The following is a 23,588-nucleotide window of genomic DNA, read 5'->3' as shown; positions in this document are numbered from 1 at the left end:
TGACTGTCTGTGCGGAGTTTGCCCATTCTCCCCGTGTCTGCGTGGGTTTCCTCCGGGTGCTCCGATTTCCTCCCACAGTCCAAAGATGTGCAGGCAATGTGGATCGGCCATGCTAAATTGCCCGTAGTTTTCAGGGGGCTGTAGATTAGGTGGGTTATAGAGGGATGGGTCTGGGTGGGATGCTCCGAGGGCCAGTGTGGACTTGTTGGGCCGAAGGGCCTGTTTCCACACTGTAGGGATTCTATAACTGATTAATCAATAAAGGGTTTCATTCAGTCAATGTCCAAGTCATCCGTGTTCGTCAGGATCACGTTTTAGAAGCCTGCACCAGGTACCCTGGAAGCTGCCATGATACCTAAATCCTTGAGAACTCCCATGAATCTCCTTTGATTCAAAAGGTTACCCGAGATTGACAGCCACTTAGCATTGTCACCAACACCTCCACTGCTTCACTGATGATTGCGCGAATACTAATGGTCAAATAATCTGGATTTAATTTCTTTTATATTTGGTGAACAAGACAGGCAAGGAGGCGATGGCCTTGTGGTATTATCGCTGGACTGTTAATCCAGTGAATGAATGAATGAATGATTTTATTGTCACTTGTAATTTACAGTGAGACAAGTAATAAAATACAATGAAAAGCTTTTCCACTGTCGTCACAATCCAGTGGCATTTTGGATGGTTTTAAGAATAAGTAAAAAAAGGGAAAGATATTGCTAAAGAGAGTCTGTCAGTGCTGAGCCCACTCATCATTAACACTCTTGAGTTGCCACCCCCTCCTCCGTCGCCTTGCTACTGTCTACACTGGACCCAACCAATGCTGAAGTCACCTCAGGTAATGTTCTGGGGACCCAGGTTCGAATCCCACCATGGCTAATCGTGGAATTTGAATTCAATTAAAAGAAAGTCGGGGATTAAGAGTCTAATGATGACCATGAACCCATTGTTGAAAAAAAACATTTGTTTCGCTAATATCCTTTAGAGAAATAAACTGCCATCCTTGTCTGGTCTGACCTCCAAATGACTCCAAACCAACAGCAATCTGGTTGACTCTTAAATACCCTGTGGGCAATTAGGGATGGCCAATACCAGGCTAAGTCAAAAATCACACAGTGCCAGGTTATAGTCCAACAGGTTGATTTGAAAACACAAGCTTTCGAAGCTCAGCTTCTTCCTCAGGTCAAGTTTGAGAGAGAAGGTATAAGACACAGACTTTATAAGCAGAAAGGTAACAACCCTAAAGCTAGCCACGTCTTTAGAGGAGATAACAACGTGTGCAGCTGGATGAACACAGCAGGCCCAGCAGCATCTCAGGAGCACAAAAGCTGACGTTTTGGGCCTAGACCCTTCATCAGAAAAGGGGGGTGGGGAGAGGATTCTGAAATAAATAAGGAGAGAGGGGGAGGCTGACCAAAGATGGATAGAGGAGAAGATAGGTGGAGCGGAGAGTATAGGTGGGGAGATAGGGAGGGGAAAGTTCAGTCCAGGGAGGACAGACAGGTCAAGGAGGTGGGATGAGGTTAGTAGGTAGGAAATGGAGGTGCAGCTTGAGGTGGGAGGAAGGGATAGGTGAGAGGAAGAACAGGTTAGGGAGGCGGGGCGAGCCGGGCTGGTTTTGTGATGCAGTAGGGAGAAGGGTGATTTTGAAGCTGGTGAAATCCACATTCATACCATTGGACATGTCAGCCAAGGAACGGGAGGGGGAGTTGAAATGGTTCGCGACAGGGAGGTGCAGTTGTTTACTGCGAACCGAGTGTAGGTGTTCTGCAAAGCGGTCCCCAAGCCTACGCTTGGTTTCCCCAATGTACAGGAAGCCACAACGGGTACAACGGATGCAGTATACCACATTGGCAGATGTGCAGGTGAACATCTGCTTGATGTGGAAAGTCATCTTGGGGCCTGGGATGGGGGTGAGGGAGGACGTGTGGGGGCAGGTGTAGCATTTCCTGCAGTTGCAGGGGAAAGTGAAGGGTGTGGTGGGATTGGAGACCAGTGTGGAGCGGACAAGGGAGTCACGGAGAGAGTGGTCTCTCCGGACGGCAGAGAAGGCTGGGGATGGAAAAATGACTTTAGTGGTGGGGTCGGATTGTAGATGGCGGAAGTGTTGGAGGATGATGTGTTGTATTGAGAGGTTGGTGGATTTTGCACTTCAATCAGTGATCTCCTTCCTAACAGATTAAAGATTCACTAAGAGGCGGCCAGCTTTGAAATTGTTACCTTTCAGCTTATAAATTCTGTGCCTTACACCCTCTCTCTCACACTACGCCTGAGGAAGGAGCTGATCTCCAAAAGCTTGCATTTTCAAATAAACCTGTCGGACTATAACCTGGTGTCGTGTGATTTTTGACCTTATCCACGCCAGTCCAACACCGGCATCTCCACATCAACACTGGTCTGGACAGTGATGCTCTCATTCCACAAATGAATTTAAAAGCTGCTGGGCAAATGTTTCACTTTGGCCACTAGATGGAAGTATTGTAAAATAAAATAATGCAGATGCTGGCAATCCTAAAACAGTGGCGAAACTCCACTGGCCTGGCAACGTATGTAGAGGGCAGTGGGGACAGGGCCCATCATGACTCTTCTTTGGAACTTAAAACCAATTACATTTCTATCTTTCAAGTTGAAAAAAAGACTAGGGTCAGATGGAACCAGGGAAAGGTCATGGAAGGTTAAAGGATGGGAGGGATTAAACAACAGAAAGGAAAAGGAGGGGTAATGGTTATACAAAAGAAACAATGCATTGGTCCAAAGTAAATGTTAATGGCATAACAAAGGACTGATGTATGAAAGCAAAAGCATGAAAACATACAGACTGGAACTTGGCAAAACAAAAATCAAAATAGAGGACAAATTAACTTCACAGTCTGAAGCTATTGAGTCCAAAGGCTGTAAAATGTGTAATCGGCAGATGATAATTGAAACAAAAAAACTGCAGATGCTGAAAATCTGAAGCAAAAACAGAAATTGCTTGAGAAACTTAGATAATGAAATGTGAGGCTGGATGAACACAGCAGGCCAAGCAGCATCTCAGGAGCACAAAAGCTGACGTTTTGGGCCTAGACCCTAGAAACTTGTCAGGTCTGGTGGCATCTGTGGTAAGAAAGCAGAGTTAACATCTCAAGTCCACTCTAATGAAGGGTCAAAATGTTAACTCTGCTTTCTTCCCACAGATACTGCCAGATCTGCTGAATTTTGTCAGCAACTTCTGTTTTTATTCCTCCCAGGAGTATTGCTCCAGAATGCAGGCCTTCAGTGTTGCAGCTATATTGTTTTGGAGTTTATTGCCCTTGCTCTATCAAGTGCCCTTAACTGATTGCAGATGTCACGTGGAATGAATCAAATTAGCTGAAACCTGGCCTCTGTGACAATGGGTAATCAGGAAGCTGTTGAGGTGAATAATAATTCTTGTGACTTCAGTTCTGCTGCTTCCAAATGTTTTTGTTTTGTCTCAAGTGCTACGCGCTGCCACTTTGGGATGGGGATACTCATGGAGCCCGCTTCTCCCATTTGTTGCTTACTTGTTCACCACTCATGACTGGATGTGGCAGATCTCCAGAGTCTTTTGTGGGATTAATTAGCTAAATCTATTGCATTCTTCTTCCGCTGTTTGTTGAACATAAAACCCTGTTTCATGGCTTCTCCAGATTAGCTTTTACTACCTCTTGCAGCTCCTTCACGCTCTTCTGTACTCATTGAACCAGTATAGGTGTCTTGTTAAAATAAATGGAATACACTTGAACTGCTACCCACAGCACCTCATTGATGACCAGTTTTGAGTGAATCTGTTTGTACTCACTGATACCAATACGACCATGGGCAGATACCTCTGCAGTAGTGTGTCCTTCAGATATCAGCCATCTTAGTTAGCACTGATGTCACTGAGTTGTCCTTGGTAATGGACACTGAAGCCTCTCACCCAGACTACAGTCTGGGCCACACAGTGTTTCTTCCAAGTGGTTCTCAATATGGAAGAGTTTGATTCATCAGCCAAGCCAATAGAAAATTTCCTTGCCCCTGTTTGACTTAGTGCCATAAGACTTCATGGGGGTCTGGAGGCACAGTTGAGGTTATCCACTTTGGTAGCTAGAATAAGAGGGCAGATTATTATCTGAATTGCAATCGATTGGGGAAGGGGGTGGTGCAATGAGACTTGGGTGCCCTTGAACACCAGTCACTGAAAGTAAACATACAGGTACAGCAGGTTTAGAAGACAAATGGTAAAAAGCAAGTTGGCTTTCACAGTGAGAGGATTTGAGTACAAGGGCAGGAATATCTCGCTCAACTGTATAGGGCCTTAGCGAGGGCACATGTGGAGTATTGTGTGCAGTTTTGTTTGACTTATCTGACAAAGGATGTCTGGATGTATAGGGAGTGCAATGGAGATTTCCCTAACTGATTCCTTGGGTGGCAAGTCTGATGTATGAGGAAAGGCTGAATTGGTTGGAGTTCGGAAGAATGAAAGGGGCAAATCACAGAAACCTAGAAAATTTGAGCAGGTCTAGGCACAGTAATTGCAGGAAGGATGTTCCCAATGACAAGGCAGTTCAGAACCAGCTATCACAGTCTAAGGATATGGAATAGACTATTTCAGGGTGAAATGAGGAAAAATGTCTTCACCCAGACAATGAGAGAGCATGTGGAGCCAAATCATTGACTGTTTTCAAGAAGAAGATAAATATAGAACATAGAACATAGAAAAGTACAGCACAGTACGGGCCCTTTGGCCCATGATGTTGTGCCGTGGAATAATCCTAGTCCAAAAATAAAATAACCTAAACTACATTCCCCTCAATTCACTGCTATCCATGTGCATGTCCAGCAGTCGCTTAAATGTCACTAATGACTCCGCTTCCACGACTACCACTGGCAAAGTATTCCATGCGCTCACAACTCTCTGGGTGAAGAACCTCCCTCTGACATCTCCTCTATACCTTCCTCCTAGCACCTTAAAACTATGACCCCTCATGGCAGTCAATCCTGCCCTGGGGAAAAGTCTCTGGCTATCGACTCTATCCATGCCTCTCATTACCTTGTACACCTCGAAGATCTTAGAATCAGAGTCATACAGGATAGAAACAGGTCCTTCAGCCAACCATGTCCATGCTGACAAACAAATACTCCACTGCACTAATCCCATTTACCCCCATTTGGTCCATAAAATGCCAGGGTATGGTAGGCTAAGTACTCATCCAGATGCTTCTTGAATACCTGTCTCCATCACCTCTCAGGCAGCGCATTCCATATTTCTACCACACTCTGGATACAAACAGTTTTCTCAGATTGCCTCTAAATCACTTACTGCTCACCTTAAATTTATGCCTGCTGGGCTTGGACATGTTCTGCTCTGGGGAAATGATTCTCAGGATGTGCTTTGTCTGAAAGGCATGATTCTGAGAATAGGAGTGTGTCAATGTGATACTTGCCTAGTCAGTAGGATAATTAAATGTTTTGACCAAGTCCCTAGATGTTAGTAAGAAGTATTCTGATGGATCTACTGGACTGGGAAGTTCATCCAGTTTTATTCTTGGTGATTTTTGAAGCGGCTTGCTAAAACTGAAGGACACTGCAGATCTTTTGACAGGGCATTTAAAATGATGTTCAAATGAAAGGAGGCTGATGTGAAGAAAGAAAAGAACTTTTTTATTAACAAGTTATTTGCATTTCAAATGCACTGTCTGGAAATGTATTACAAGCAGGTTCAATTGAGGCATTCAAAAAAGCATTGGCTGATTATTTGGATAGTGACGAGTGGGGATATGGAAAAAAGGCAGGAGATTGGGAATAGATAATAAAGCCATCTTAGATAGTAGCCTGATGTAGACTTATGGGCCAATGGCCTTCTTCTGCTCCATAATGATTATGATGCAAGACATTGCTGTAATCAGGAATCACATACAAGTCTAGAGTGAGGATGGAAGGCAAATTTCCATCTGTTATTAGCATTAGTGAATCAGGTTGGCTCTTACCAGAAACTGTCGGTTACTTGGTCACTATTACTAGTTTTTGTTTAATTCCAGGCTTACAAAAATTAACAATTTACAATCGAGTCTACTTTTGTGGTGGGATTTGAACTCTTGTCTCTAAATTGTTAGGCTAAGGCTCTGGATGGCTAATCCAGTGATTAGAAACTACTATGTTACTGGACTCACACATCGCAAAGAACATTACAAACAAATTGCTTATACAATGTCAAAACTGACATCCAAAAATGTAGCAATTTATTACATAACGGACTGAAGTTAAAGAAGCCAATTATACAGAACATTCTACACATAAATTACAATTCAACGTATAACAAGTTCAATTTTATTACAATGGTGTTCATTGCAAAGTTATGGCACATTTATGAAAATAACGTGGACCATTGATGAAAGGCACATTGACATTAAAAGAAGCAGGTGCACTGGAGCGTTCTTACAAACAAAAGCATAAACATATCCATAAAAATAAGCAAAAACATCATATTTCAAGAAGTGATTGATCTGTGACATATTATGTAAAAGGGATTCCTTAATACTTGATTTGCAATAAATCTATAATTTATTATTTAAAAAAGTACTAGAGATGAGCCCGCTGAGTTCCTATTTACTATTATTAGCTGATCTGTGCATGTCGTTTACCAAGATTCACAACTCACTGTGCAAGTAGGAGGTTTGGCAGTAAATTACCTCACCTAACTCATATATGATCAATATTTCAACTTTATTTTTCTAATTTTAAATGCAATGATTAAAAATCAGGACCAACCTTCAAACAACAGCGCTGTGCTGTATTTCATTCTGTGTTACACAATTTGATTAAATTTTGCAAGCAGCAAACATGGATCTATTGTACAGCTCCAACAGTAGCAGAAGTGTGAATTGAATATATATGGATGAATGTAAAGTATTATCCATCCCCAGGACAATCCAAGCTGTTTCTCATCCAATAAACTAATTCTGATGCTCCCTCCTCACCCCCACAGATTTAACAAAATACAGATCAGTCTTAAGCCTTAATGGAAAAACCCCTTAAATATTGTTTCTTCCAATCCTCCAGTGATTTCTAATGACTTTTCAAGAAGAAATTGCAAGAAGGGAAAAGCAAAGACCACGGAAGTTTATAATTTTTTTGTATGTTATGATCCAGCACACATACAAACAGTCAGCACACACAGCGAACAACTGTGGAAAATCACACAAATGCAATGTACACAAGATGAAGGATGGGCTAGAGGTGCCATAAATAGATCCACAGCTTCAGATATTTTGGAAAATTAGATTGAACCTTTTTGAATGCAAATTGATAATTAATGAAGGCCCACAAGGAATCTCACAATTTGACTTCAGATGTATCATTCTGACGTTTGCTTAACACCCATCATCTATCCTGATTTGTTGATGAAAATAGCTTTCTCAAAAGATTTGAAACTGAAATCAACTGATTTGATCTTGGTTTGACAGTTTAAATAATTTAAAAATATGTATTTTTCAGCCAATGCTTAGTTATTAAATAATTACTTCATAAAATGAATGCATTTGTTATTAGAGACCTTCAATAACAAAAGGGTCTGAGAAACAACCTGTATCCAAATTATTAATGGGTCTTTTCACATTATTTGTATTGACTGGCTTGCATTTTTCTGTTTTTAGATTGAAGTTCATTAATATTTAGGCAGCTCATCTTATGACTCTGAACTGTGCATTATTAATAATATTAAAATTTCAACTTCAAATTGTCCAACTTTGTTGGTAATTTCTTTACGAAGCTAACTTTTGTCTCCCCAACCTTGTTGACATGTTTTTGTATTCCCTCTCTATTCAAACCTTTTCCAATATATATAAATTACTTTGATGCAGTTGATAGGGAGACAACTAAATTCTGCCACAAGCTTTTCAATAATTATTTTCTCCAAGACTTTAAAATACTAAGATTGTCCAATTTAAATAGAATTTTTAAATAAATGGAAACACTGAAAACATGAATCACACCTACTGTCTGAGTCATCATTTTCAATATTGCACTTATTAATGCAAACTTTGGCGTATCCAAGCAGAGTTCATCATATTTATATCCTCCTTCAACAGAGAAACCCCTCTTCTAGTAACATTTCAAACAGTGTTAAAATACCACCAAACTAATGGATGATTGCACATGATCATAAAAATCTAGTTTAATGCACATTGCCTGTCTATATCAACTAAAAAAAAGCTTTCCAGTAGAAAACTAGGAAGATTTATCACTGGTTATACAGTCACTGGTAAATCCAGCCAGTATTTACAGAATCCATACGGTACATATGAAAAAAAACACAGCAAGTTAACCCTGTATCTAATCCATCAAACTCATGTTTCCAGAAATAAAATCTCCAAATGTATCTCTTTGCTGAGGAAGATTATCCAAGTTATGAGAATAAAGGACTTGCAATGTCACCGACACTGCAGAGGGCCCCTGATTTACAAAGATCCAACTTGTCAATGCTCATACTTTGGAGCACAATCCCATACAGGGGTGTCATTTTAAAGATCCGACATAAGGAAGTTTTCTCGCCCATACAACTGGCTGTTTTATATTGTCTTGCATTGTGCTCCGACTCACATATCAATTGACAGGTGAACAGAATCAAGAATTGAACCCATCTGCAATGTGGGGCTGCCTGGATAAGATATCTTTTAAAAAGTATTGACACAAAGCTGCAATGGAAGGGGCTACCTGCTCCTTAATATTTTTTTTGCCATGTGGGTGTTGTGTTTAAGTACTAGATGAACAATTATATTTCTTTCCTGAAAATGATGTTAAGATTATTAAGAATATTTTCTAATAAGCAAGATATGAAGTGGTCAGCAAAATTTCCACTTCTTCTTGGCCTCTTTGCAAGTGAATAACTTGTTAAAAATGGAAAGAAGAATTGTTGCCTGCTATCAGCTCAATATTACTAATGCTAACCAGCTGTAGTAACATGATATTTAAGGCACATAAGTTTTTACATGCCTCAATGCTGCTGGAATGCAATGAGATGCAACTGCATCTCAAGGACATGGCAAATTTCAACATTCACAAGTCAAGACTTTGAAAAGGCAATTTCTCTCCTTCATAAAAAATAAAATACTTCTTCAGAAGTTAACTTAATTTGCTTAGAAATTAAATACAGTATTTATGATCAAGAAACTACATCTGCCTGGAATGTCTTAAAACATGATACACATCTGTGTTATGCATATTTACAATAAATTAAAGGTTACCATCCCTTCATTGCCCCATCACCACGACCAATCTTTTCTCGCCTGTTTGTACAGTTTCTGTCCCTGATGCACAATGTATGTTCAAAATTTGTAACTTATTTAACCCCTTTATACAGAAGTAGTCTCACTTATTTGTTTATCTTTACTTAGTATTTAGGTAAGTTTTACTGGTAAAATGGGTAACAAAAAATACATTTACACCTCAGCTAAACTCATGATAAGAACAGTCTATTAACTTCTGATTACCAAGAGGTTCCAGCTGATAACTCTTCAAAATTAGAATTGTTACATAGAAAATTACAGTAGATTTCACAGGAGGTAGTGTCCAGGAACAATAAACATCCACGGCGATCAGACGATGAGGCAATATTTCCATGAATTCTGTGATCAGTATCAACACTTCATTATTAAAAGAGTGTCTATGAAGTTATTAAACTTCCGTGGGACTTTTTGTTGTATAAAATAGACCCATTCTGAATCTCATTTAAATACTGATTAATTGGCAGCTTTTTTAAGCTGGATCTGGAATAGGAAGGAGACACAATATTATAAGCATATATTATTCATGGATCATAGAAACAATGACCATCATGATAAGCCATTTCAAATTATTTTTGAAGCATTCAGTGATATACAGTAACTTAGAGTAAACACACCTAACCGCGAGACCCACAGATCTCTGTACTCCCTGTTTTGCATCACTATGGCATTTATAGCTGGACGTTCAGGTAGCTAGATCTTAATCTGTAATGCCCTCCTTAAATTTCTCCATATCTTAATCTCTCTCTCTGTTCTCCAATGAGTTTCTCCTGAAAACTGCCTCCTTGACCAAACTTTTGGTCACTTGTCATCCCATCCTTGTGTGAGGTGGTGTCAAGTACTGTCTGAAACATTCTTGTGATGTTTTTACAAACTAAAAAGTGCTATATAAAGACACGAAGGTGCACTGAAAGTGTTATAAAAATAAAATATTTATTAATTTTATGATCTACTGAGAAAAGTACTCGATATTTTCCTTCAGTTTTGAATTCTGCAGATTTTTTAGTCTGAGAGATGCTCAAGCTTCACAATATTGGGCATTCGTGATGCTCGATTTGTCAAGGACACAGGATTTGCAGTCCCTATTGGAAATATACGAGATCCTGATTGCATTCTCATTGCTGGTGTTCATCTCCTCCAGGTTGGCCCAGATTTCTATGCAATAAACAAGTAAACATGTTCTTGAGGTATTCTCTTTGCTAATTAAAGCAGAGCTGTTGCAAAACGAGTCTTGAAAATGGACAATGATTTCAGGTGAGGCAATAATCTAAAGCACCTTCTTTGCTTTCAGGTGGGTATAAAAATCCCATGGCACTGTATGAAAGATGCGCAGGCCATAACCGCTGTTCCTTTTCTTCTCTCTCAAGGGTCATGAAAAATAAGTTAATGATCTGGTCATCATCCCTTTGCTACCCTCCTGCATGTAAATTGGCTACTGCCTTCCCTACATCAGACCAGTGGGAATGCAAGAAATATTACGAGAAATTACATTACAAGAAATACCGTGTAACCAGCAAGGATTATGAAAGACTTTGCTTTGGGATTATGAAAGACTTTCCTATAATTGCACAGATTTTTGTGCATGTCTGTTTTAAACTTCAAAGAATGACTGTCCACATGACCTTCAAACTAGCTTCCTAAGAAACAGGAACAAAACCAAACTTACAGGAAAAGCAGGTCTGGCAGCATCCATGAAGGAGAAAACAGAGTTAACGCTTTGGGTCCGGTGACCCTTCCTCAGAACTGATGGTGGCTGGGGAAACGTCAGTTTATATACAGCAAACAGGGAGGTGGGTGGGTGGGGTAGGAATAAACTACAGGATAGAGCCCAGAGAGAGAGAGAAAGACAGTTGGACACACAATGGAGTTGCCAACGATCAGTTGTCTGTCCAACAGGAACAGCAACTCATATTCCGCTTGGGAACCCTGCAGCCCAATGGTATCAATGTGGACTTCACAAGCTTCAAAATCTCCCCTTTCCCCACCGCATCCCAAAACCCAGTTTGTCCCCTCCCCCCACTGCACCACACAACCAGCCCAGCTCTTCCCCTCCACCCACTGCATCCCAAAACCAGTCCAACCTGTCTCTGCCTCCCTAACCTGTTCTTCCTCTCACCTATCCATTCCTCTCACCCCAAACCGCACCTCCATCTCCTACCTACTAACCTCATCCCACCTCCTTGACCTGTCCATCTTCCCTGGACTGACCTATCCCCTCCCTACCTCCCCACCTATACTCTCCTCTCCACCTATCTTCTTTTCTCTCCATCTTCGGTCCGCCTCCCCCTGTCTCCCTATTTATTCCAGAACCCTCACCCCATCCCCCTCTCTGATGAAGGGTTTAGGCCCGAAACATCAGCTTTTGTGCTCCTGAGATGCTGCTTTGCCTGCTGTGTTCATCCAGCCGCACATTTTATTGTCTTTTTCTGTCATTGGGTTCTATCCTACCGTTTACTGCCTACCCCACCCACCTCCCTATTTTCTTCATATAAACTGACGCTTTCCCAGCCACCATCAGTTCTGAGGAAGGGTCACCGGACCCAAAACGTTAACTCTGTTTTCTCCTTCATGGATGCTGCCAGACCTGCTGAGCTTTTCCAGCAACTTTGGTTTTGATCCTGATTTACAGCATCAGCAGTTCTTTTGGTTTTTATTTCCTAAGAAACAGTTTGTTCATGGAATCACACAATTGAACAGCAACATGAATCTGTTGTGGGCCATCTCACCTCGTCAAGAAGAACCCACACAGTGGAATCTTGTAAAATTGACAACCTAATGGCAGTGATGGGGTTCAATCGCTGGTCGATAGCACCTTCAGCTACTCCATTTGTAAATGTACCTAAGCACCAGGAAGAAAGAGAAGAGCAGATGATTTTTTTTCTGTGTTTAGGCCACTGCCGAAGTGAAATGTGGTTACAAATTTTATACCAAATTAATGAGAAGAGTGATACAAAAAAAACTGTAGGAGCTTAACAATGTTTTGGGCATTATTATTCATTGCTAATAAAAATGCAGCTGAGGCACAAACATATCTCAAAACATGAAAACATAAGGAGTAGGAACAGCAATTGGTGATTCAGGCCCTCAAACCTGCTCCACCATTTGAGGCAACCATGATCTCATCTCAGCCTAAATGTTCCTGCCCACTCTCCATAATCCTTCAACCCATTATTAATTTAAAAATCTGATAAATTTAAGGAGGAGATAGACAATGTCCCAGCATCCATCACACTCTGGGGTACTGAATGCCGCAGATTCACAAAGTAATTTCTCCTCACTCAGTTTTAAAAATCACAGAATCCTGTGGAAACAGGCCATTTGGCCCAACAAGTCCACACTGCCCCTCTGAAGAACATCCCACCCTGACTCATTCCCCTACCTCTGCATTTCCCCATGTCTAATCCACCGAGCCTAAACATTTAACAAGGCCATTCTATCTACCCGACACATCTTTGGACTGTGGGAGGAAACCAGAGCATCCAGAGAAAACCCACGCAGACACGGGGAGAATGTGCAAACTCCACACAGACAGTCACCCAAGGGTAGAATCAAACCCAGATCCCTGACGCTGTGAGACAGCTTTGTTAACCACCGAGCCACCACGCCACCCTTCTTCTAGCCTTAATCCTAAAACTATGACCTCTTATTCTGGATGGTTGATATTGATAGTACACTTGATGCAAACAATCTACTTTCACAATGCTACCTTTAATAACCAGGATTCTTACAATCTACTGATTATATTAATTTGAAAAGCAAGATATGCTGCTCAAGCAAAAAATTGCAGAAAGGCATTTTGAGCCAAAGCAGAGGGAGACAATTTTCTTCTTACTGGGAAAGTTACTTATATTCCCTAGTCATCTGAAGTATAACAAATTTACACAACAAAAGGAAGATACAATACACACGAAGGGTGTCAACTCTTCTGGGTAAAAAATGTGATTGTAAAGATAATAGGGTCAATTCTATACCCATAAAAAAGGGAAATAACAGACTGAAAATCACATAATATTATTTATCATCCTGTTTATTCAGGCATTTTGGCTGCTGCCATCTTGGCTAGAGTTATTTTCTCATGAAACTAGCTACCTGCAGTATGCAACTTTTAGTATTTTGATCTGTGGCGTAGCCTGCTCAAAGCCATTTTGTGGCTTTGAGCAGGCTACGCCACAGATCTTAAAAGGGAGCTCTGCAGCCATGTGGAAAGATGACCTAGAAAGCTTGTACGTTTTTGTTTTCTGGTGGAGCTAAGTGGAGCATATATTAAGGTTGAATAAGTGACGTGAGAATTACAATGCCAGAAAGCTTTCAAGCACTTTTTGTGAACGGCACCTTAACTGGGTGAAAATGTTTAAAACATATGCAAGGAAGATGGTCAAGAAAAAGTTCAAGAGAAAGTCACGGTTGTAAAGCCAATGTGCAACTTTCCACAGGCACTTGATCCACTGACTTTGCAGGCAGCAGAGAAATACTAAGATGACACAGTAAAGATAAATCAGATGCTTCTCCTCTTCAAGGGTAAAATACATAAACGCACTGTTGATTTCCCTGAAATCTTACCTCATCTACTATTCATTGAATGGAAATCACGTTGGAGCATAGAGGGTTGAGAGGTGATCTTATAGAGGTTTATAAAATTATAAGGGCTATTGATTGGGTTAATGTTAGGTGTCTTTTCAAGGGGAGGGTTTCAAGACTAGGGGGCATATTTTTAAGGTGAGAGGAGAAAGATTAAAAAAAAATACATGGGGGCAATTTTTTTTTTTAAACACAGAGTGTGGTTCACGTGGAATTAACTTCCTGTAGAAGTGGTGGATGTGGGCACAGTTACAACATTTAAAAGACACTTAGATGAGTATATGAATAGGAAAAGTTTGGATGGATATGGGCCAGGAGCAGGAGGTGGGACTAGTTTAGTTTTGGATTATGTTGGCATGGACTGGTTGGACCGAAGGGTTGGTTCTATGCGATACGAATCTGTGATTCTATGTGACTCTATGTTACATTTCTAACTTTTTTAAAAGACAGAAGTTTTTAAGCGTTACCTTATGATCAAGGACAGGTTGTGGTGTCAGCAATGGACTAATAATCCAGACTAACATTCGAGAAGAGGGTTTGAATCCTAGCGTAGCAGATAGCGAAATTTGAATTCAATAAAAAAAATTGTGATTAAAAACTAGTCTCTCAGCAACCATTACTAATTGATGTAAAAAATTCCATCTGATTCACTAATGTCCTTTAGGGAAGCAACTCTGCCATTCTTACCTGGTCAGGCCTACATGTGACTCCAGACCCACACCAGTGGCTGGCTCTTAACTGCCCTCTGAAATGTCATACTAAGCCATTCAGTTCAAGGGCAACTGAGACTGGACAACATATGTCGACTTTGCAAGTCATACCCTACCCCTTTCAAGAATTATAAAATTGTGATTGAAATGAGCTGTTTATTTGATTTGACTTGATCCAATTTATTATTGTCACAAGTATCAAGACATGGTGAAAAGTATTGTTTTCTGTGCTATCCAAACAAATCAGAAATACTTCAGTGTAATAGGACACAATGCAGAAGATAGTGGAACAGCTACAGAGAAGGTGCAGAGAAAGATCAACTCTAATATATGAGAGGTCCGTTCATAAGTCTGATAACAATGGGAGACAAGCTGTTCTTGTATCTGTTGGCACTTGCTTTCAAACTTTTGCATCTTCTGCCTGATGGAAGAGGATGGAGAAGAGTACACCTGGGATAGGAGGGGTCTTTGATTGTGTTGGCTGCTTTCCTGAGTCAGCGGGAAGTGTAGACGGAGTCAATGGAAGGAAGGCTGATTTATAACCTTTTATGGCTATTCCATTAATATTGAGACCCATCGCTCTTCAAATGCAGTCAGTCAACAAATATATTTGAAAATAGACAATTTCTTATGTACCATTATTTGAGGAAATATCTGAGGTGTTAAGGCTTAGACTTGGTTTCTAGTGTAAAAACTAATGACAAATCAATCCACAAGATGGAGAATTTCATTACAGTGGGGTGATGGTTTGCTCCATGAACAGAAAGCAATGCAGTTTTGAATTATGGATATTTGTAAGTTTTCAAAGAGTGTTAGATTTTAGGATCCAATCTGAAATCTGTCATCCTGCTATGTATTTATCACTTGTTGAATGTTGACACCTATTACCTTGAGCTGACAACGATTTGAAGCTCAAAGCAAGCTGGAAGATCAGCACCTTCACTTTCCATTTAGGCATCTTACAGCCTTCAAGACGCAACATCAAGTTTTACAATTTTAGAGCATGACCTTCTCCTTCTATGTCTATTAACCAATCTCATATCCCAGGTCTTGTCATGGAATGGGTTGCTTTCAGCACAGGCAACCCATTCTCTCATAGCCCCCATTACCACCAATCTAGCTTCTCTTATTCCCTGCTTCACTATCAATAATCCCTACATCTGCCCACTTTTTTTTTTAAACCTCTCTCTCACTTTCTGGGTTCCATCTCCCTCCATCCACTCATTCTTCCTTCCTCAACCGCATCCCCTACCGCATAAGGATCTGTTTTAGGGGCTCAATTATTCACAACATTTATTAGCAACTTGAATAATGGTAAAGAAAGTCATTTATCCAAATTTACTGATGACACAAAGTTAGGTGGTATTATAGACAGATAGCAGAACATTACAAAGGGATATTGACAGACTAAAGGGACATTGATAGATCGGTGTAGAGGCAGGGCTGAGGAGTCAGACATCATGCAGGGTGAGAGGGACTGAAAGGGGTTTCTGCGGCAACAGGCAGGATTTGAGGATGGTGTGTTGCCTTCCTGGTGCCAGGATACAGGACGTCACTGATAGAGTGCAGGGAATCCTCAAGGGTGAAGGTGAAGAGACAGAGGTGATGGTGCATGTCAGCACTAATGATGTCAGGAAGAAGAGGAGGGACATTCTACAGCGGGGCTTCAGAGAACTCGGAAGAAGGCTGAAAAGCAGGACTTCCAGGGTGGCAATCTCTGGTTTGCTTCCAGTTCCTCTGGCTGGAGAGGGCAGGAACAGGGAGGTAATGGACTTGAATGAGTGGCGAGGAACTGGTGCAGGAAGCAAAGATTTAAATTCTTGGATCACTGGGGTATGTTTTGGGGTAAGGAAAATTGTACAGGAGGGACAGGTTGCACCTTAATAGGTGGGGGACCAGCATTCTGGCAGGCAGGTTTGCCACTGCAACACAGGTGTGTTTAAACTAAGTAGTGGGGGGGGGGGAAACTGGAAATTTAAGCATGAAGTTAAAGGGAAAGTGAGAATAAGAGAGGTTAAGAAGGACAACAGAATCAATGGAGCAGAAAACTCAAGAAGGGATCATACAGTATGGCCAAGTGAAATAGGGATTGATAGGAAGGGTGAGGGGAGAAACAAATTAAAAATATTATATATGAATGCACAAAGCATAAGGAATAAGGTGGATGAGCTTGAGGCTCAGTTGGAAATTGGCAGGTACGATGTTGTGAGGATAACTGAGACGTGGCTTCAAGTGGGCAGGGCCTGGGAAATGAATATAGAACATAGAACATAGAACAGTACAGCACAGAACAGGCCCTTCAGCCCACAATGTTGTGCCGACCATTGATCCTCATGTATGCACCCTCAAATTTCGGTGACCATATGCATGTCCAGCAGTCTCTTAAATGACCCCAATGACCTTGCTTCCACAACTGCTGCTGGCAACGCATTCCATGTTCTCACAACTCTCTGTGTAAAGAACCCGCCTCTGACATCCCCTCTATACTTTCCTCCAACCAGCTTAAAACTATGACCCCTTGTGTTAGCCATTTCTGCCCTGGGAAATAGTCTCTGGCTATCAACTCTATCTATGCCTCTCATTATCTTGTATACCTCAATCAGGTCCCCTCTCCTCCTCCTTTTCTCCAATGAAAAAAGTCCGAGCTCAGTCAACCTCTCTTCATAAGATAAGCCCTTCAGTCCAGGCAGCATCCTGGTAAACCTCCTCTGAACCCTCTCCAAAGCATCCACATCTTTCCTATAATAGGGCGACCAGAACTGGACGCAGTATTCCAAGTGCGGTCTAACCAAAGTTTTATAGAGCTGCAACAAGATCTCACGACTCTTACACTCAATCCCCCTGCTAATGAAAGCCAAAACACCATATGCTTTCTTAACAACCCTGTCCACTTGGATGGCCATTTTAAGGGATCTATGTATCCGCACACCAAGATCCCTCTGTTCCTCCACACTGCCAAGAATCCTATCCTTAATCCTGTACTCAGCTTTCAAATTTGACCTTCCAAAATGCATCACCTCGCATTTATCCAGGTTGAACTCCATCTGCCACCTCTCAGCCCATCTCTGTATCCTGTCAATGTCCCGCTGCAGCCTACAACAGCCCTCTATACTGTCAACGACCCCTCCGACCTTTGTGTCGTCTGCAAACTTGCTGACCCATCCTTCAATCCCCTCATCCAAGTCATTAATAAAAATTACAAACAGTAGAGGCCCAAGGACAGAGGCCTGTAGAACCCCACTCACCACTGACTTCCAGGCAGAATATTTTCCTTCAACTACCACTCGCTGTCTTCTGTTGGCCAGCCAATTCTGTATCCAGACAGCTAAGTTCCCCTGTATCCCATTCCTCCTGACCTTCTGAATGAGTCTACCATGGGGAACCTTATCAAATGCCTTACTGAAGTCCATATACACCACATCCACAGCTCGACCCTCATCAGCTTTTCTAGTCACATCCTCAAAAAACTCGATAAGGTTTGTGAGGCATGACCTACCCCTCACAAAGCCGTGTTGACTGTATTTGATCAAGCCATGCTCTTCCAGATGGTCATAAATCCTATCCCTCAGAATCCTTTCTAACACCTTGCAGACGACAGACGTGAGACTTACTGGTCTGTAATTGCCGGGGATTTCCCTATTTCCTTTCTTGAAGAGAGGAATTACATTTGCCTCTCTCCAGTCCTCAGGTACGACTCCGGTGGAGAGTAAGGATGCAAAGATCTTTGCAAGTGGCGAAGCAATTGCATTTCTCGCTTCCCAAAGCAGCCGAGGACAAATCTGGTCCGGGCTTGGCGACTTGTCAATCTTAATGTTTGACAAAATTTTCAGCACATCAGCTTCCTCTATCTCTATCCATTCCAGCATGCACACCTGCTCTTCAAAGGTTTCATTCACTACAAAATTCATTTCTTTCGTAAAGACAGAAGCAAAAACCTCATTTAGGGCATCCCCTACCTCCTCAGACTCCACACACAAGTTCCCTATGCTATCCCTGATCGGCCCTACTCTTTCTTTGACCATTCTCTTATTCCTCACATAAGTGTAAAATTCCTTTGTGTTTTCCCTGATTCCTTCTGCCAAGCCTTTCTCGTGCCCCCTCCTGGCTCTCCTCAGACCATTTGTGAGCTCCTTCCTTGCCTGCATGTAAATCTCTCTAGCTGAACTTGACCCTAGCTTCCTCCACCTTATGTAAGCTACCTTCTTCCTTTTCACAAGAAGCTCCACCGCTCTCGTCATCCAAGGTTCCTTTATCTTACCCCTTCTTGCCTGTCTCAGAGGGACATATTTACTCATCACTCGCAACAACTGTTCCTTAAACAGTCTCCACATGTCCAAGGCTATATGTGCTATTGAAAGGACAGACTGACGGGCAGAGGGGATGGGGTGGCCCTGTTGGTGAGGAATGATATTTAGTCCATTGCGAGGGGGGACATTGAATCAGGAGATGTAGAGTCAATATGGATAGAGCTAAGAAATTCTAAGGGTAGAAAGACCCTAATGGGAATTATCTACAGGCCCCCAAACAGTAGTCTGGATGTAGGGTGTAAGTTGAATCAAGAGTTGAAATTGGCCTGTCCCAAAGCTATCACTACAGTTGTTATGGGGGATTTCAACATGCAGGTAGACTGGGAGAATCAGGATGGTACTGCACCCCAAGAAAGGGAGTTTGGTGAGTGCCTCCAAGATGGATTCTTAGAACAGCTTGTACTGGAGCCTACCAGGGAGGAGGCAATTCTGGATCTGGTGTTGTGCAATGAACCGGATTTGATCAGGGACCTCAAAGTAAAGGAGCCATTAGGAGGTAGTGACCACAATATGATAAGTTTTAATCTGCAGTTTGAGAGGGAGAAGGGAGAATCGGAAGTGTCAGTATTGCAGTTGAACAAAGGGAACTATGGAGCTATGAGGGAGAAGCTGGCCACAGTTCAGTGGTTCAATACCCTGGCAGGGATGGCAGTGGAACAACAATGGCAGGTATTTCTGGATATAATGCAGAAGGTGCAGGATCAGTTCATACCAAAGAGGAAGAAAGATCCTCAGGGGAGGCGGGGGCAGCCGTGGCTGAAGAGGGAAGTTAAGGACTATATAAAGATAAAAGAGAAGTATAACATAGCAAAGATGAGTGGGAAGCCGGAGGACTGGGAAACTTTTAAAGAGCAACAGAAGATAACTAAAATGGCAATACGTGGAGAAAAAATGAGGTACGAAGGCAAACTGGCCAAAAATATAAAGGAGGATAGTAAAAGCTTTTTTAGGTCTGTAAAAAGAAAAAAAATGGTTATGACTAAAATTGGGCCCTTGAAGACAGAAACTAGTGAATTTATTATGGGGAACAAGGAAATGGCAGAAGAGTTGAATAGGTACTTTGGATCTGTCTTCACTAGGGAAGACACAATCTCCCAGATGTTATAGTGGCTGAAGGAGCGAGGGTAATGGACAAACTAAAGGGAATTTATATTAGGCAGGAAATGGCGTTGGATAGACTGTTAGGTCTGAAGACTGATAAGTCCCTGGGACCTGATGGTCTACATCCAAGGGTACTTAAGGAGGTGGCTCTAGAAATTGTGGACGCGTTGGTAATTATTTTCCAATGTTCTATAGATTCAGGATCAGTTCCTGCAGATTGGAAGGTGGCTAATGTTGTCCCACTTTTCAAGAAAGGAGGGAGAGAGAAAACAGGAAATGTTAGACCAGTTAGCCTGACGTCAGTGGTGGGAAAGATGCTGGAGTCAATTATAAAAGATGAAATTACAACTCATTTGGATAGCACTAACAGAATAGGTCAGAGTCAGCATGGATTTACGAAAGGGAAATTGTGCTTGACTAATCTTCTGGAATTTTTTGAGGATGTAATGATGAAGATGGATAGGGGAGAACCAGTGGATGTAGTGTACCTGGACTTTCAGAAAGCCTTTGATAAAGTCCCACATAGGAGATTGGTGAACAAAATTAGGCCACATGGTATTGGGGGAAAAATACTGACTTGGATTGAAAATTGGCTGGCTGACAGGAAGCAAAGAGCAGTGATAAACAGGTCCCTTTCAGAATGGTAGGCAGTGACCAGTGGGGTACCACAAGGTTCGGTGCTGGGACCACAGCAGTTTACAATATACATTAATGATATAGATGAAGTCATTAAAAGTAAGATTAGCAAATCTGCTGATGACACAAAGCTGGGTGGCAGTGTGAAATGTGAGGACGATTTTATGAGAATACAGGGTGACTTGGACAGGCTAAGTGAGTGGACGGATGCATGACAGATGCAGTTTAATGTGGTTAAATGTGAGGTCATCCATTTTGGTGGCAAGAAGAGGATTACTATCTCAATGGAGTCAAGTTAGGTAAAGGGGAAGTACAACGAGATCTAGGTGTTCTTGTACATCAGTCAATGAAAGCAAGCATGCAGGTACAGCAGGCAGTGAAGAAAGCTAATAGCATGCTGGCCTTCATCACAAGAGGAATTGAGTATCGGAGCAAAGAGGTCCTTCTGCAGCTGTACAGGGCCCTGGTGAGACCGCACCTGGAGTGCTGTGTGCAGTTTTGGTCTCCAAATTTGAGGAAGGACATTCTTGCTACGGAAGGAGTGCAGTGTAGGTTCACGAGGTTAATTCTTGGAATGGCGGGACTATCATATGTTGAAAGATTGGAGCGACTGGGCTTGTATACACTTGAGTTTAGAAGGATGAGAAGAGATCTGATTGAGACGTATATGATTATTAAGGGATTAGGCACTGTGGAGGCAGGAAGCATGTTTCTGCTGATGGGTGAGTCCAGAACCAGAGGACACAGTTTAAAAATAAGGGGTAGGCCATTTAGAACAGATTTGAAGAAAAACTTCTTTACCCAGAGAGTGGCGGATATATGGAATGCCCTGCCCCAGAAGGCAGTGGAGGCCAATTCTCTGGATACTTTCAAGAAGGAGATGGATAGAGCTCTTAAAGATAGTGGAATCAAGGATTATGGGGATAAGGCAGGAACAGGATACTGATTGTGGATGATCAGCCATGATCATAATGAATGGTGGTGCTGGCTCGAAGGGCTGAATGGCCTACTCCCGCATCTATTGTCTATAATTGTGTGCAGTTATGGTCGCCACACTACCATAAGGATGTGGAAGCTTTGGAGAGAGTGCAGAAAAGGTTTACCAGGGTTTTGCCCTGTCTTTAGGGCACCAACCATGTGGAAAGGTTAAAAAGGCTAGGATTGTTTTCACTGGAAAGATGGCAGTTGAGAGGAGACGTGATAGAGGTCAACGAAATTATGAGAGGCATAGATAGGGTCGATATTCAGAAGCGTTTTCCCAGGGTTGACGTTTCAATTACAAGGCGGCACAGGTCCAAGGTGAGAGGGCCAAAGTTTAAGGGAGATGTGTGATGAATGATTTTCATCCAAAGAGTGATAGGAGCCTGGAATAGACTGCCAGAGGTGGTGGTGGAAGCAGGCACATTGGCGACATTTAAGAGGCATCTGGATGGCTACATGAATAGTGAGGGAATAGAGGGTTATGGACTGAATAAGAGCAGGAATCTTGTTTTTAGTTTAGTCAGGGTATGATGATCGGCACAGGCTAAGAGGGCTGAAGGGCCTGTTCCTGTGCTGTATTTCTCTTTTGTTCTTTTGTGATTGAACAGGTAAAACTGTGGCAAATGGAGTCCAATGTAAGAAAGTATGAGAGATCCACGTTGGACCAAGAAAGGATTGGTCAGGGTATTTTCTAGATGGCCTGAGGTTAAATACAGTTGGTGTCGAAATAGACTTGGGGTGTTCAGGTTTGTAAATCTTCAAAACTTCGTAAGCAGGTGCAGCAAATAATCAAGAAAGCTAATGGAATGCTGGCTTTTATATCTGGAGGAGTGGAGTGTAAAGGATTCAGAATTTACATGACACAGTCATACCAAATCTCTGTTCAACCACACTTGGGGTACTGCAAGGTCTGGACACCACACCTTGGGAAGGATACATTGACTTGGAGGGAGTACAACATTGTTATCTATCATTTTTGAAAACCTAAGTGTGGAGCTGGATGAACACAGCAGGCCAAGCAGCATCTCAGGTGCACAAAAGCTGACGTTTTGGGGCTAGACCCTTCATCAGAGAGGGGGATGGGGTGAGGGTTCTGGAATAAATAGGGAGAGATGGGGAGGCGGACTGAAGTTGGATAGAGGAGAAGATAGGTGGAGAGGAGAGTATAGGTGGGGAGGGGATAGGTCAGTCCGGGGAGGACGGACAGGTCAAGGAGGCGGGATGAGGTTAGTAGGTAGGAACTGGTGGTGCGGCAAAGGTGGGAGAAGGGGATAGGTGAGAGGAAGAACAGGTTAGGGAGGCGGGGATGAGCTGGGCTGATTTTGTGATGCTGGTGACCAGCCCAGCTCGTCCCCTCCCCCCACTGCATCACAAAACCAGCCCAGCTCGTCCCCGCCTCCCTAACCTGTTCTTCCTCTCACCTATGCCCTCCTCCCACCTCAAGCCGCACCAACCTCATCCCGTCTCCTTGACCTGTCCGTCCTCCCCGGACTGACCTATCCCCTCCTCACCTATACTCTCCTCTCCACCTATCTTCTCCATAATCCATCTTTGGTCTGCCTCCCCCTCTCTCCCTATTTATTTCAGAACCCTCTCCCCATCCCCCTCTCTGATGAAGGGCCTAGGCCCAAAACGTCAGCTTTTGTGCTCCTGAGATGCTGCTTGGCCTGCTGTGTTCATCCAGCTTCACACTTTGTTATCTTGGATTCTCCAGCATCTGCAGTTCCCATTATCTCTGATCACGATTTTCAAAGATGATACCTGGGCTTCAGGAGTTATGGGAAAGATTACACAAAACAAGCCTTCTTATTCTCTGGAATTTAGAGGATCAAGGGGTGATGTGATTGAAGTTTTTAAGACATGAACAGGAATAGACAGGGGAGCTAAAGATTAACTGTTACTACTGTCTGGTGATTTTAGACCTAGGGGGTCATAATCTGAGAATTAGGACCCGACCATTCAGGAGAGATGTTAGGAACTCTCTTCCACAAAAAAGTAGTTGATACTGT

The 23,588-nt window shown here is 42.3% G+C and overlaps 1 protein-coding gene across 2 annotated transcripts in view; it reads right to left on the bottom strand.

Moving 5' to 3' along the window:
• Positions 1 to 5,705: 5,705 nt before the first annotated feature.
• mgat4a (alpha-1,3-mannosyl-glycoprotein 4-beta-N-acetylglucosaminyltransferase A) overlaps positions 5,706 to 23,588 on the bottom strand; it is a 261,656-nt gene continuing 243,773 nt past the window's right edge. For both annotated transcript variants that reach the window (XM_059646773.1, XM_048533263.1), the window contains exons 14-15: positions 11,993 to 12,105; positions 5,706 to 9,749 (exon numbers count right to left, since the gene is read on the bottom strand). In XM_059646773.1, coding sequence (XP_059502756.1) covers positions 9,723 to 9,749; positions 11,993 to 12,105 — 140 coding nt within the window. In that variant the 3' untranslated portion in view covers positions 5,706 to 9,722. The remainder of the gene's footprint in view (positions 9,750 to 11,992; positions 12,106 to 23,588) is intronic.

Source organism: Stegostoma tigrinum, chromosome 6 (assembly GCF_030684315.1).
Source record: "Stegostoma tigrinum isolate sSteTig4 chromosome 6, sSteTig4.hap1, whole genome shotgun sequence".
NCBI classification, from domain to species: Eukaryota; Metazoa; Chordata; class Chondrichthyes; order Orectolobiformes; family Stegostomatidae; genus Stegostoma; species Stegostoma tigrinum.
The sequence above is the reverse complement of the archived record's forward strand: the minus strand, read 5'-3'. Positions and strand labels throughout refer to the sequence as shown.